General features: G+C 48.3%; 1 protein-coding gene across 1 annotated transcript; it reads left to right on the top strand.

Moving 5' to 3' along the window:
- The first annotated feature begins 57 nt into the window (after positions 1-57).
- On the top strand, positions 58-8211 carry LOC135911731 (kell blood group glycoprotein-like). Its single transcript, XM_065444080.2, has 2 exons — positions 58-342; positions 5136-8211. Exons 1-2 carry the CDS (start codon positions 232-234, stop codon positions 7371-7373), a joined length of 2349 nt encoding a protein of 782 aa, XP_065300152.2. The 5' UTR covers positions 58-231; the 3' UTR covers positions 7374-8211.
- Positions 8212-12826: the final 4615 nt, after the last annotated feature.

Here is a 12826-nt window from a genome sequence, read left to right as displayed (position 1 = left end):
GGGTGGGCGTCATCGAGGAAAGAAAACGAAACGAAATGCGGGCGTGAGCGTGCGGCGTGCACTCAGAAGAAGAAGAAACGCCGTCGCGAGCTCCATGCGCAGTGGCTGAGCACGGCGATAACCCTTCCACCCCCTTGTTCGAGTGCCCCCGAGGATTCCCCGTGGAAGGAGAACGCGAGAGGACCCGTGGCTCGTCGGGAAGAACCCTCAACTGCGACTGCTGCCGACGCCATGTCCGTCGGCCAACCGGCTTCTCCGGCCACACTGCGGTCCATACTCGTCGACTCCTCGCGCAAGAGGTCCGACCGAGTTCAAACTGGCCCCGACGAAGTGTCTTCCAGCGTGAGTACACACGGCCCCCTGTTGACCGCTCTTCGATCCGGGAGCGCCCAAGGGACACTGAAAAGGTTTGGTGCAAACGTGCTGAGTCGTTAGGGTAGGCCCTTCCAATAAGTGGCACATATGTAGGCGCTCCGCGTAAAGCGCGTAACTTAGTATGAATATTTAAAAATGTGTATGTCTACCGAGCACGCCGCTCCCCTGAATATTCAGTCTGGCGTGACATCGGTCGGTCGAGCTATATCGAGCTGTTAGGTTGGCTGCTCATGTTGCGTCATCAATAATTTTGTTTGTAATAGTTAAAATGTTGGCTAATTTGTTTCTATAAATAATGTAACCTGAAGCGAATAGACGACAATTTCTCACTACACTTTAGCACTTCTGGCACACAGGAAGCGTCGTCTGCATGTGACGTGCTCTGTGCTGACGCGAGTTACGCGCTCAGCGCTGGTCTCGAGCCTTCTGTTCGCGAGCACCATGAATCACTGTTGTTGCGTTGTGGGCTGCAAACCTAGCAATTAGCGACTTCTCAAGCTGCGTCATCGTGCCCATCTGCAAGGCAACAGGCGAGCGGAGTGGTTGCAGCGCATCGGGCTTTAGGTATCCGATAGCTACACGCTTGCGGCCGTCACTTCACGCCGGAGGATTTCTACCGCAATAGAGAGTTTTAGCGTGTCTGGTGTTCCGGTAAGCACAGGTGGACTGGGCGTTTTGCCAGATTGGCGGAAGCGCAAACTTGAACGTCCTGCAGGGTGCAGCAACCTTGTGGCGTCTAGATACGAGACAAACACGTATCTAATATACCAGTAACCAAGTGTATTCTACTTTGCTGCTGGTCTAAATTTTTGGCATCAGCATAATCAGAAACACATTGTCTTTTTACATGTTTAAAATGTTTTACACATGCTATAAAAATATCTCCGTGTCAATCCAGGCGGCCGTGTCTCTGTTCGGCTGGTTGAGCTCTGCACCACTAGGTGGTTGCACCGTGCCGGGCACTCACGTTTGTTTCCGCCCATCCGCCAAAACGCACAGCTCGCATTGGGAATACCGGACACGCTGGGCGTTGCTACATGACTCTCGCAACGCAGGCTGCTTGGATAGCTCTCGCTGGGGATCGACGGCCAGGCGGCTAGTGGAGAGGTCGGAGAGACTTCGCTATCCATATATAGTTTCGCACGCTGGCTCCAATACACCGGAAGTAGACAACACGACATCACATCAGGACGCAGAGCGAGTGAAGGTCGAGCTTAGCCCCCATCGGTCGGCACACGAGTTGAGGAGGAAAAGCATGGGTAACTTGTAATCGTCCGTAGCTCGCTTAATAGGAGACGCTTCACTGAAATTGTGGCGTGAATGTTTTACTGTAGCTATAATCTACACGTCTACAATGTTTGCCCAAATCGTTTCCAGGAGCCTACAAGCCTGTAAGGCGCAAACGTAATTCGACATCAAGGAAAATTAGAACAAATCGTTCAGCTTTATTTCGGGTGATGGGTAGTACCAAAACAAGAATACACTGATATGGTATTTCTATTTGAACCTATTTAGTACAATAACTTTAATTGGTTTGCTGAACCATCCACAACTGAGGGGGGAGGGAGGAGACTCACTCCTGTATATCATAAACACCACTATAGGCCGTGCGTTTAGCTTCCTGCGCATAAATAAGAATTTTGAGGTACCAATTAGTACCGTGTAATTTTCTCACCAAGACAAAGTGCTGCCCTGCATGTAGTCCTAGATTGGGCACAAACTTTGTTTTCTGGATGGCAATTCCGTTTCCTCCACTTCACTTGATGACACGATGTAAGACAGCGTGGTGCATGGCGACTGACTACGGTCATTCATACTCCCAGTGCTCTCTTTCCTACAAAGGACTTAACCCTTGCCCTCCGTAATTTGCACATGGCACGCATACTCGTCCAGTTAGTCGATGGTCGATAATTTTGATTTCGTTTCGCCCTTTGGAACAGGTGAATGCTAGTGCTCCGTCCTAGCCATGATAACAAGAATTAAAACAACAAAATAGCAGTGTCACAAAAGAATAGAAAGAAACAAAAAAGTAAAAAAAACATTACAATAGTCCAAATTGTCACTATAATGATTTATTGTCATCCCCTTTCAAACGGGGCGGGGCAGTGACAGTCCCTTGCCTGCTTGATTTATCAGGTATGCTAAACATGCTTTTCATCCTAAGCTTTTTGTAGACATCTCCTTATTCTATTTTTCCCTCAAAACTTCTCTATTTGCATTACATCGCTACCTACGCCTGTACCAAATCCATTCGTATCAATATCTTCCCTGCAATTTTTCCCACCAATACTCAAAACATATGTCTGCTTATCTCGACTGGCGACCGCTGCATGCTTCCGTCCACTTTAAATCCAAGCTTCTGGAAGGTGTATGTTACCCAGAGGTCTCACTGGATGAATTCATTCGCATTCCATAAGGATGTGCTGAGGGGTCTCCTGATTTTTACTGCAGCGTACACATGTCTCATGTTGTTGCGTATATTTGCTCGGGTATGTTTTTTGTCCTTAAACAACCAGCTCGAGCCTCAAATGACAAGACATCGGCGTTTGTGTCATCGTACAAATTTTCCCTTATAATTTCTTTCTTCCCATTCTTGTAATTCTCCATGGTCTTTTTTGTTTCCATTCTTTGCATCCAATTCGCTGTCTCCGCTTCTGTCACTTTCTTTCTGATGAGTCCTGGTCGCCTATTCATACTTTTATTTGCCCTGTACTTAGTTGCCAGCTTTCTTGACCTTTTCCTCCAAGCTGTGTCCACCCTCTTCAGGTGCAGATACTTGTGCACTTTAGCCGCCCATTTTCCATCCATGTTCCTGAATATTTCTTCAAAACTAATTTCGCTCTGTGCTTCTTTGGCTTCAAACGAAGCCCAACACATGTCCCCTTGTACTGCCTCATTTGTGCTTTTACCATGAGCTCCCGAAGCCAACGGGCCTACCGATATTTGATTAACTTCCAACCCCTACAAGATGTCCAATTTTAAGCATAGAATGGCACCTGTGAATGTTAGCGCTGGCACCATTATTCCTTTCCAAATTTGACGCACCACCCCATAGTTATTGTGGGCCCAATGCGCTCTATGTTTGATTATTGCTGTTTTCCGCTACCCCTTCACTTTCAAATTATGTTGGTAGGTGCTTGAGTAAGTCTCATTCGTTTATGTATACGCCGAGGTATTCATATTACTTGAATATGGCTATGACTTGCTGTTGAATTGACATGTCGTAATTGCTCGTCTCTTCATATCATATTTTGAGACAAATGTGCCCTCTACAGGACTAACGGTGCAGTTACTCTCGTTTTCCCCGGAACTTTCTTTAGAGCGTATCATGTACGATACAGTGGACATTACAGGGTTTTAAGGGCACTGTCACCAGATAATTTTGCGCATTTGCGAGGCAATCTGTGGTGGTGGTGCAGATATATAGGAAGTGGGGGGGGGGGGGTGGATTATCGTTTATAAACTGCACTGTGGGTTATGTGGGGAGCCGTAGGTGGCGGCTCTGGATTCATTTTGACCCCTGGGGTTCTTTAACGTGCACCTTAATCTAAGTACATGAATGGTTTTGCTTATCGCTCCCATCAAAATGCGGCGGCCGCAGCCGTCAGGTATCGCACCCGTAACCTTGTGTTCGGCAGAAGAGCGCTTTGCCCACATCGCAACCAGAAAGCCGCAAGTGTTCATCGTGTGTTTCCTTAAGAGTTGCAGCGAAATGCGGCAGTTTCAGACGGAATTGTTCACGTTGCAGAAAAGCAATTAACCAGTTACATTTACAAGTACTCCAATAAAACTATATATTACTGACCAATTATTGCCCAAAGAAAGTACCTCAGCGATTACTGAAATGTAATCGATTACTTGTGCGTTACTTTTCTCCCAAAATTTATTGACGGTTGCACGGAAAGTAAACAGGACTATCTGGTTAGTGACGCACTCATATGTTCTGCTCACCACTCCTATCTAGGTTCGATGTTGGACTGGCAGTACCTTAAAAAATAATAATGAACATTTGATTATGTCCTGCCACTATTCGATTCGGTTTCAGAAACTACTATGCGCACAACCCTACCCACTGGATATGTTAAGACTATGATGATGATGATGGTAATAATATTCACGATGACGCATTTAATATGATACTGCTTATGATGATGAGACTATTGCGATATTGACACGGTTATTATGACGATGATGAAAACTGAGGAGAAAAGTTGGAATGCGATTTAACCATTTAACATTGTCGCTTAAGCGCGACTCTCACAATAAATTACACCGTTAATACACGCTATTCTCACACCCAACTTGCGCAGGAAGAGTCTTTCGTTGACCTCACTTAGACGTTGAATTGCCTTCCACCTGTATTTTGAAGAACCGTATTATATCGGCTCGTTTCCTTACGTCATCTGCTTGCTAACAAGGCTAGAATAGACAAATGTTAATGCGAATAGATTACATTTACTGATTCAATGAAGGCGATTACGACAATGTTTAGCGCCATGGATCTATGTTTAGAAAGAAAAGTATTAATAGAGTTTTCTCGGAGCGCAACAAGCCCTTCTAAAAAGTGGCGGAATCCTCTTAAGCCAAAAAGTCACAATCGTCGAAATTCCTTAAGGGCGCTCGGCTGCGGTGAAGTGCGACCTCGGTTATCGGATTATAACGAAATACAAAAGCAAATAAGTAATCACTAGTCAAGCCTCGCTCATCCTGCGCAAGCCTTTCTTGCAGTGTTGGAGACTGTGTCCCCTTGCGCTGTGCAGTCTCGGCCGCCCATCACGCCAACATCGCGCATGCGCAGTACCTACACCTCGATGGCGGACTCGTGCAGCACCCTGTGCTGCTGCGTCGTCATGGTCTCGCTGATGCTGCTGCTGGTCGTGCTGCTGTTCCCGCGCAGTGGGCGCGCGCACCACCACGTCCCGTGCTGGACCCAGCCGTGCCTCGACTTCGTCGCCGCACTGGCGGCCTCCATCAACGCATCGCGGGACCCGTGCCAGGACTTCCACAGCTACGTCTGCGACCGCTGGCGACCCAGCTTCGGAGGTCGCTCCATGCTGGAAGACTCGGCCATCGCCTTCCGCAGAGACGTGGGCGAACGCGCCGCCAGGACTTCGCCGCCGCGACAGTTGCAGAACAGTTACGAGAAGGCGGTCATGCTCTACAAGAGCTGTCTAGCCGAGAGCGCACAAGGAATCGACGAGTTCAAGCGGTTCCTGCGCAAACGCTACTTGCCCTGGCCAAAGGTAGACAAGCGCGTAACCATGCTGGACGTGGCTCTGGACTTGTCTTTCCACTGGCACTTCCCAATCTTCTTCTATGTTTATCGCATTTCCTCCGTGCCAGAGCCATCGACGCCATCAGTATACAAGCGGCCCTCCGTGCGACTTGTCTTTACAGGCGGCTTCCTGGGACTGGGTCCGCGCCTTCTGCTTCAGGAACGCGAGCTGCGCAAGAACAACACCGAGCATATCTGCCGCTTGCGCGACGCCCTCAAAGAGCGTGGCGACAAGGAGTCTGAGGCGGTTTCCTGCAAGCACCTTGACGAACTTCAGCGAAGGGTTCTGAGTGGTTCGATGACCGGTGGCGATGAACCTTTCGGAGACAACGACGCGTCCTGGACTACGTACGACAGCCTGGACAGCTTTGCCGAAGAACTTACGCCGTCCGTCTCTGCACAGCGCTGGCTCGAGCTTTTAAGGAAATACATGCCCCACGGAGAGAGCTTCGGTGCTGCTGGGACTTCAATTGAAGTCCATAACAAGCTGTACATGCGCAAGCTGGAGAGGTTTCTCGGCTCGGACCAGCCTCAGACTGACATGCTTCGCGTCGCGGGTCTCTGCGTGGTCCAGGGCTTGGGTCGCTTCGCCAGCAATCGTCTTGCCACTCTCATCTACGGCGACGACCACGAACGTGCCCGGCGCCACCCGGACTTGTGCTACGCAGTCGTGGATCAGGTATTGCCGCACCAGCTGTCTGCACGCTACGTAGCACTCCTGCTCCACACCGAACGCGTCGCGAAGGCCACCGAAGTGTTCAGCGCGGTGAAATCTTTCGTCGTCAAATCTCTGCGCAATGCGGCCTGGTTCAACGCGGCCGTTTCCCCGAAAGCGGTCGAAACAATCAAGCAGAGCAACCTCACGTACGAGGCTGTGCTGAGCGGCGAAGTATCGGGCAAGGAGCTGCCTTCCAATGCAGCAGCCATGAGCTTGCCAGACTTGGGTGATGACTTCCTGGAAAACCTGAGCCTCATTCCGCACTCGTACTGGGACAGCAATCACCGGGACCTGTGGATGAAGGCGCGTCCGTCGGGCTCCGAGGCCGACGGCACCGTCCGGGCCGCGCTGTCTTCGACGACCGAGGTGCAACGGCGCTGGGAGGACCTCTGGCGACAGCACGAAGTGCCGCCGTTGGCGACGGCGTCTAGCCAAGACGTTGTTCTTCCAAACCTCTACATGCTGGAGTCCGTGTTCCCGACCGGCGCGTACGAGAGCGTCAACTACGGCGTCCTAGGCTCGTTGCTGGCGCGCAGGCTTCTGGCGGTGCTGCTGATGGCGCCTGCTGCCCACAGTGCACCCAGCCACCTGTCGTGGCCGGGCCACCTCGACGCGAACGATAGCGCCCCTTGCGTGTGGAAGGCCTTCTCGCGCGATGGGCGACAGAGCGACGGCACAGCGTACAGGGACCATCCCAGAGACATGGCGGCCATGCTGGTGGCTGTCGCGTCGCTGAAGCCTCTGTTCGACGCGCTGTCCGCGAGTCCCGGATACCCGGACTGGAGCCGCGGCTTCGAAGAGTACAGCGCCGATCAGCTCTTCTTTCTGGCGCTCTGCTTTCCTAGCTGCAGGTTGCGCCAGAACGAAACGGTGCCCGTCCGAGGCGGCCCCAGCCAAGCCGCGTGGTGCAACGTTCCGCTGGGCCTCTTTCACGTTTTCGGCGAGGCATTCCGCTGCTCGGCCGGCCAGACGATGAACCCTAGCTCCAAGTGCGCCGTGTGGTGAACGTGAAGTGTTTTCCAATTATGTTCCCTGTTTTGTGTTGATTGTTCTGCATCTTCTTACGCGCTTCATATTCATCTTATTGACACTCTTTCTTGTGCCGTATGTCAGCTCCATAGCCACCGCGTAGAAATCAAGGCAGTAACTTTCCACCGCTCACTTAGGAGTTGTTGTGTTTCAAATTTTATTGGTTGTTTTTGTAATTTGTAGGAGACTCAATAGCGCTTTCTGATTTCGTGCCCGCTGATCACTAAGGAAAAATACTGCACTCCATTGGTTACTGTTACGCGTTCGATGTGGCAGCACTAATAGCGCTAGTCATTGGTTCTTATTGTGTACATCACGTGTGGGCAGTGGCGTTCTATATTTAGCTTACGGATACGCACTTAGCTATTATGCCTTATCAGTTCGTATTTGCTGCAATGCATAGAACGTCAGAGTACCACAAACTGCATCGGCTACAGTTAGGCCGGATAACGACGTGCACTGTGTCTGAGACTTAGTCGTGGCTTTCTATAGCTTACAGTGAAAACTCATGAAAACTTTACATTGCCTTTTGATGGTGGTGTCTTTGTGTACTCGCAGTTGTAGACTGGAGAGTACGCATTCGCTATAGAATTAATATAAGAGTCTGTACTGGGTTTCCAACGTGAGAGTTTACTATAGTTGAATTTGTTAATATTAGTGACTGCAGAAGGAAAATAAAGCTTTTTGTATTCGTTGTGCGCAAACAATGAGCAGTGAAAGTGTTCGAGGTTCGTGTAAGTCAATGGCACTGTTTGGTCGGCGTCGCTCTACGGAAACATTGCCGTAACAGCTGCCGCGTATTTTCAATTCAGCGTTTCCGGGCAATAACCCGTTCAAGTTGCATAAAAGATTCAGCAATTCTTTGGTTGGGTAAGCGGAGACTGTGCCCAGCCTACATTGTGAATTTTTTTTACAGCGAAACTGTCTATGGCGAGGATCTGGAAAGTGTCCGAGAGGGTGTGGGCCGATCCTGGAGATAGTGCAGAAGGTGTCCAAGCTCAGTGGCACATATTCCTGTGGGCTCGGCGATCTCTAACGCGCCCTTGAATGATCCTTGTCACACGTGGGACCCAAAGAGGTCCCAGGTACAAGGTTAAGAACAGATGTTTTTGAAAAAAAAATTGTAACTTTTTCGAAAAGGCGTGTAAAAGAATTGTCGGCGCCAACCGCGCAAACGCGCTAGTGCTGCTGCTCGCGCGTTCGTCGTCGTCGTCGTCTTCCACGGCTGGCTCCGCTGTGCACACTATCATCATCAGCAATGACTCAAGCGTTGTCTTACACAGATGGCGCTGTTGCCGCTCATTATTGCAGCGTAGAATTTATCTTCTGCTGTCGTAACGGGGAGGCCGCGTTTACGGGGGTGTGAGCCATTGCTTAAGGGGGTAGCAGTCATTAATTACCTTTCGTAGTGGACACATTTAATAACAGAGGTGTTGCATGTACGTATATCGCCATGATGACCACAGATTAGGACAACAAATATGTTCGTACTTTTGTTGTATCTTCGGGGTCACCTCTGTGTCATGCGCTGAACATCTTCGCTGCTCATCCACCTTGGCAGAGAGGAATGGATCTCAATTTTTTTTAATGAATTTAATCGGACAAGTGAAACTTGTTGGTTTAGAGACACCAGTAACAGCGGGCTGCTTTCATCTGAGACCAACCGAGAAAAGAGACACCGCGCCACGACGGCATTCGAACGCGACGTAAAACCGCAGTCCTTATTCAGTGACAATGCACCTATCATGCATTGGTATTCCGTCTCTCTTTTCGCCTTTATTTTTGGCGAGAAATGTAACCGCATCAACATCATTTTTTGTAAGGTCTGTTGAAATGTGAACTTCGAAATGGGAACTGCTCACACACACATATATGAACAAAGGGAAAGCGAGGTGCTCGATTTTTGTTAATCACAGCCGTATATAAAAAGTAAACCGTGTTCCACATTCGGCCGCCGTGGCGCTCAGTGGCGCTGGCTAACACTCCTGAGGCTAGATCTAGTAAACACAAATACCCAAATGCGGGGGGGGGGGGGGGGGACTGATAGCCGCCGCCGTAGTACAAGTGGTAGTGCAACACACGCGTAATGCGGAGGTTGTGGGTTCGGCTCCCACCAACGGCAACACAATAATAAAAAAAAAGGAAACTAAAAGTGTACGAAACGATATCTTGCTGTTGCTGGCAGCCGAACACACAACCTACGCATAACGCGCGTATATCTACACACACACACACACACACACACACACACACACACACACACACACATATATATATATATATATATATATATATATATATATATATATATATATATATTTTTTTTTTCTTGTTCTCGACGTTCGTGACAGAACTAAATTATGCGTACCGCGCCTGGCCGCATGTTGACACGGCGATGACAATTACTCGAGCCTTATGCAGGCCAAATAGTGTGCGTCTGCCCTTGTGCTACCGTAAAGCCGCCGTGGATTATTCACTGGTCTGAAAGCCACGAGAAAAGGGAGCGATTTCTTCATATATTCGCGTGAACGAGATCATCCGCTCATATAGATATAGGTTCTTCTATACATTGGATCTGTCTTGTTTACCTGCGGTGTTTCTAAATCCGAACTTCTACGCTCGCCAACTTCCACCAATCGAACTCATTTAGTGGTACCGAACCAGCAGCGTTTAAACCCATTCAAATCGGTTGTGTAAAAAGATTAATGAAACCTCTAATCTTTCAACGCAGAATGTGAAGTCAGTGAAGCACAGGAGGAGGCAAGTGTAATACTCCCCTCCCCTCTTCCCACGATATATACGCCAGTGTATTCTTACTTTCATGAGGGAACATAATGCATTTGTGCAACACCATATTCTTAGCACCATTTGTGCTAAGAATATGGGGCTCCGGACAGGCCGCCATTGGAATACGAACCTGGCAACGTTTAACGCTAGAACGTTATCTAGTGAGGCGAGTCTAGCAGTGCTATTGGAGGAATTAGAGGGCAGTAAATGGATATAATAGGGCTCAGTGAAGTTAAAAGGCCAAAAGAAGCATATACAGTGCTAAAAAGCGGTCACGTCCTGTGCTACCGAGGCTTAGCGGAGAGACGAGAACTAGGAGTCGGATTCCTGATTAATAAGAATATAGCTGGTAACATACAGGAATTCTATAGCATTAACGAGAGGGTGGCAGGCCTTGTTGTGAAACTTAAGAAGAGGTACAAATTGAAGGGTGAACAGGTCTACGCCCCTACATCCAGTCATGATGACCAGGAAGTCGAAAGCTTCTATGAAGACGTGGAATCGTCGATGGGTAGAGTGAAAACTAAATACACTATACTAATGGGCGACTTTAATGCCAAGGTAGGCAAGAAGCAGGCTGGAGACAAGGCAGTGGGGGAATATGACATAGGCACGAGAAATAGCAGGGGAGAGTTATTAGTAGAGTTTGCGGAACAGAATAATATGCGGATAATGAATACCTTCTTCCGCAAACGGCATAGCCAAACGTGGACGTGGAGGAGCCCGAATGGTGAGACTAGAAATGAAATTGACTTCATACTCTGCGCTAACCCTGGCATCATACAAGATGTGGACGTGCTCGGCAAGGGGCGCTGCAGTGACCACAGGATGGTAAGAACTCGAATTAGCCTAGACCTGAGGAGGGAACGGAGGAAACTGGTGCATAAGAAGCCGATCAATGAGTTAGCGGTAAGAGGGAAAATAGAGGAATTCCAGATCAACCTACAGAACAGGTATTCGGCTTTAACCCAGGAAGGGGACCTTAGTGTTGAAGCAATAAACGACAATGTTGTGGGCATCATTAAGGAGTGTGCAGTGGAAGTCGGTGGTAACTCCGTCAGGCAGGATACTAGTAAACTACAATGTATGAAAGCCTCTAACCTTACAGCTAGAATAGAACTGGCAGACCTTTCGAAGTTAATTAACAAGCGTAAGACAGCTGACATAAGGAAGTATAATATGGACAGAATTGAACATGCTCTCAGGAACGGAGGAAGCCTAAAAGCAGTGAAGAAGAAACTAGGAACTAGGAACTAGGCATGCGTTAAGAGACAAAGCCGGTAATATCATTACTAATACGGATGAGATAGTTCAAGTGGCTGAGGAGTTCTATAGAGATTTATACAGTACCAGTGGCACCCACGACAGTAATGGAAGAGAAAATAGTCTAGAGGAATTCGATATCCCACAGGTAACGCCGGAAGAAGTAAAGAAAGCCTCGGGAGATATGCAAAGGGGGAAGGCAGCTGGGGAGGATCAGGTAACATCAGATTTGTTGAAGGATGGTGGGTAGATTGTTCTAGAGAAACTGGCCACCCTGTATACGCAATGCCTCATGACCTCGAGCGTACCAGAATCTTGGAAGAACGCTAACATAATCCTAATCCATAAGAAAGGGGATGCCAAAGACTTGAAAAATTATAGATTGATCAGCTTACTGTCAGTTGCCTACAAACTATTTACTAAAGTAATCGCAAATAGAATCAGGGACACCTTAGACTTCTGTCAAGCAAAGGACCAGGCAGGATTCCGTAAAGGCTACTCAACAATAGACCATATTCACACTATCAATCAGGTGATAGAGAAATGTGCGGAATATAACCGACCCTTATCTACAGCTTTCATTGATTACGAGAAAGCGTTTGATTCTGACGAAACTTCAGCAGTCATGTAGGGATTACGGAACCAGGGTGTAGACGAGCCATATGTAAACATACTGAAAGATATCTATAGCGGCTCCACAGCCACCATAGTCCTCCATAAAGAAAGCAACAAAATCCCAATAAAGAAAGGCGTCAGGCAGGGAGATACGATCTCTCCAATGCTATTCACAGCGTGTTTACAGGAGGTATTCAGAGACCTGGATTGGGAAGAATTGGGGATAAAATTTAATGGAGAATACCTTAGTAATTTGCGATTCGCTGATGATATTGCCTTGCTTAGTAACTCAGGGGAGCAATTGAACTGCCTGCTCACTGACCTGGAGAGGCAAAGCAGAAGAGTGGGTCTAAAAGTTAATCTGCAGAAAACTAAAGTAATGTTTAACAGTCTCGGAAGAGAACAGCAATTTACAATAAGTAGCGAGGCACTGGGAGTGGTAAGGGAATACATCTACTTAGGGCAGGTAGTGACGGCGGATCCGGATCATGAGACGGAAATAATCAGAAGAATAAGAATGGGCTGGGGTGCGTTTGGCAGGCATTCTCAGATCATGAACAGCAGGTTGCCATTATCCCTCAAGAGAAAAGTATATAATAGCTGTGTCTTACCAGTACTCACCTACGGGGCAGAAACCTGGAGGCTTACAAAAAGGGTTCTACTCAAATTGAGGACGACGCAACGAGCTATGGAAAGGAGAATGATGGGTGTAACGTTAAGGGATAAGAAAAGAGCAGATTGGGTGAGGGAACAAACGCGAGTTA

Source organism: Dermacentor albipictus, chromosome 5 (genome assembly GCF_038994185.2).
Source record: "Dermacentor albipictus isolate Rhodes 1998 colony chromosome 5, USDA_Dalb.pri_finalv2, whole genome shotgun sequence".
Lineage (NCBI taxonomy): Eukaryota > Metazoa > Arthropoda > Arachnida > Ixodida > Ixodidae > Dermacentor > Dermacentor albipictus.
Note: the sequence above shows the minus strand (reverse complement) of the source record. Positions and strands in the feature narration are given on the sequence as shown.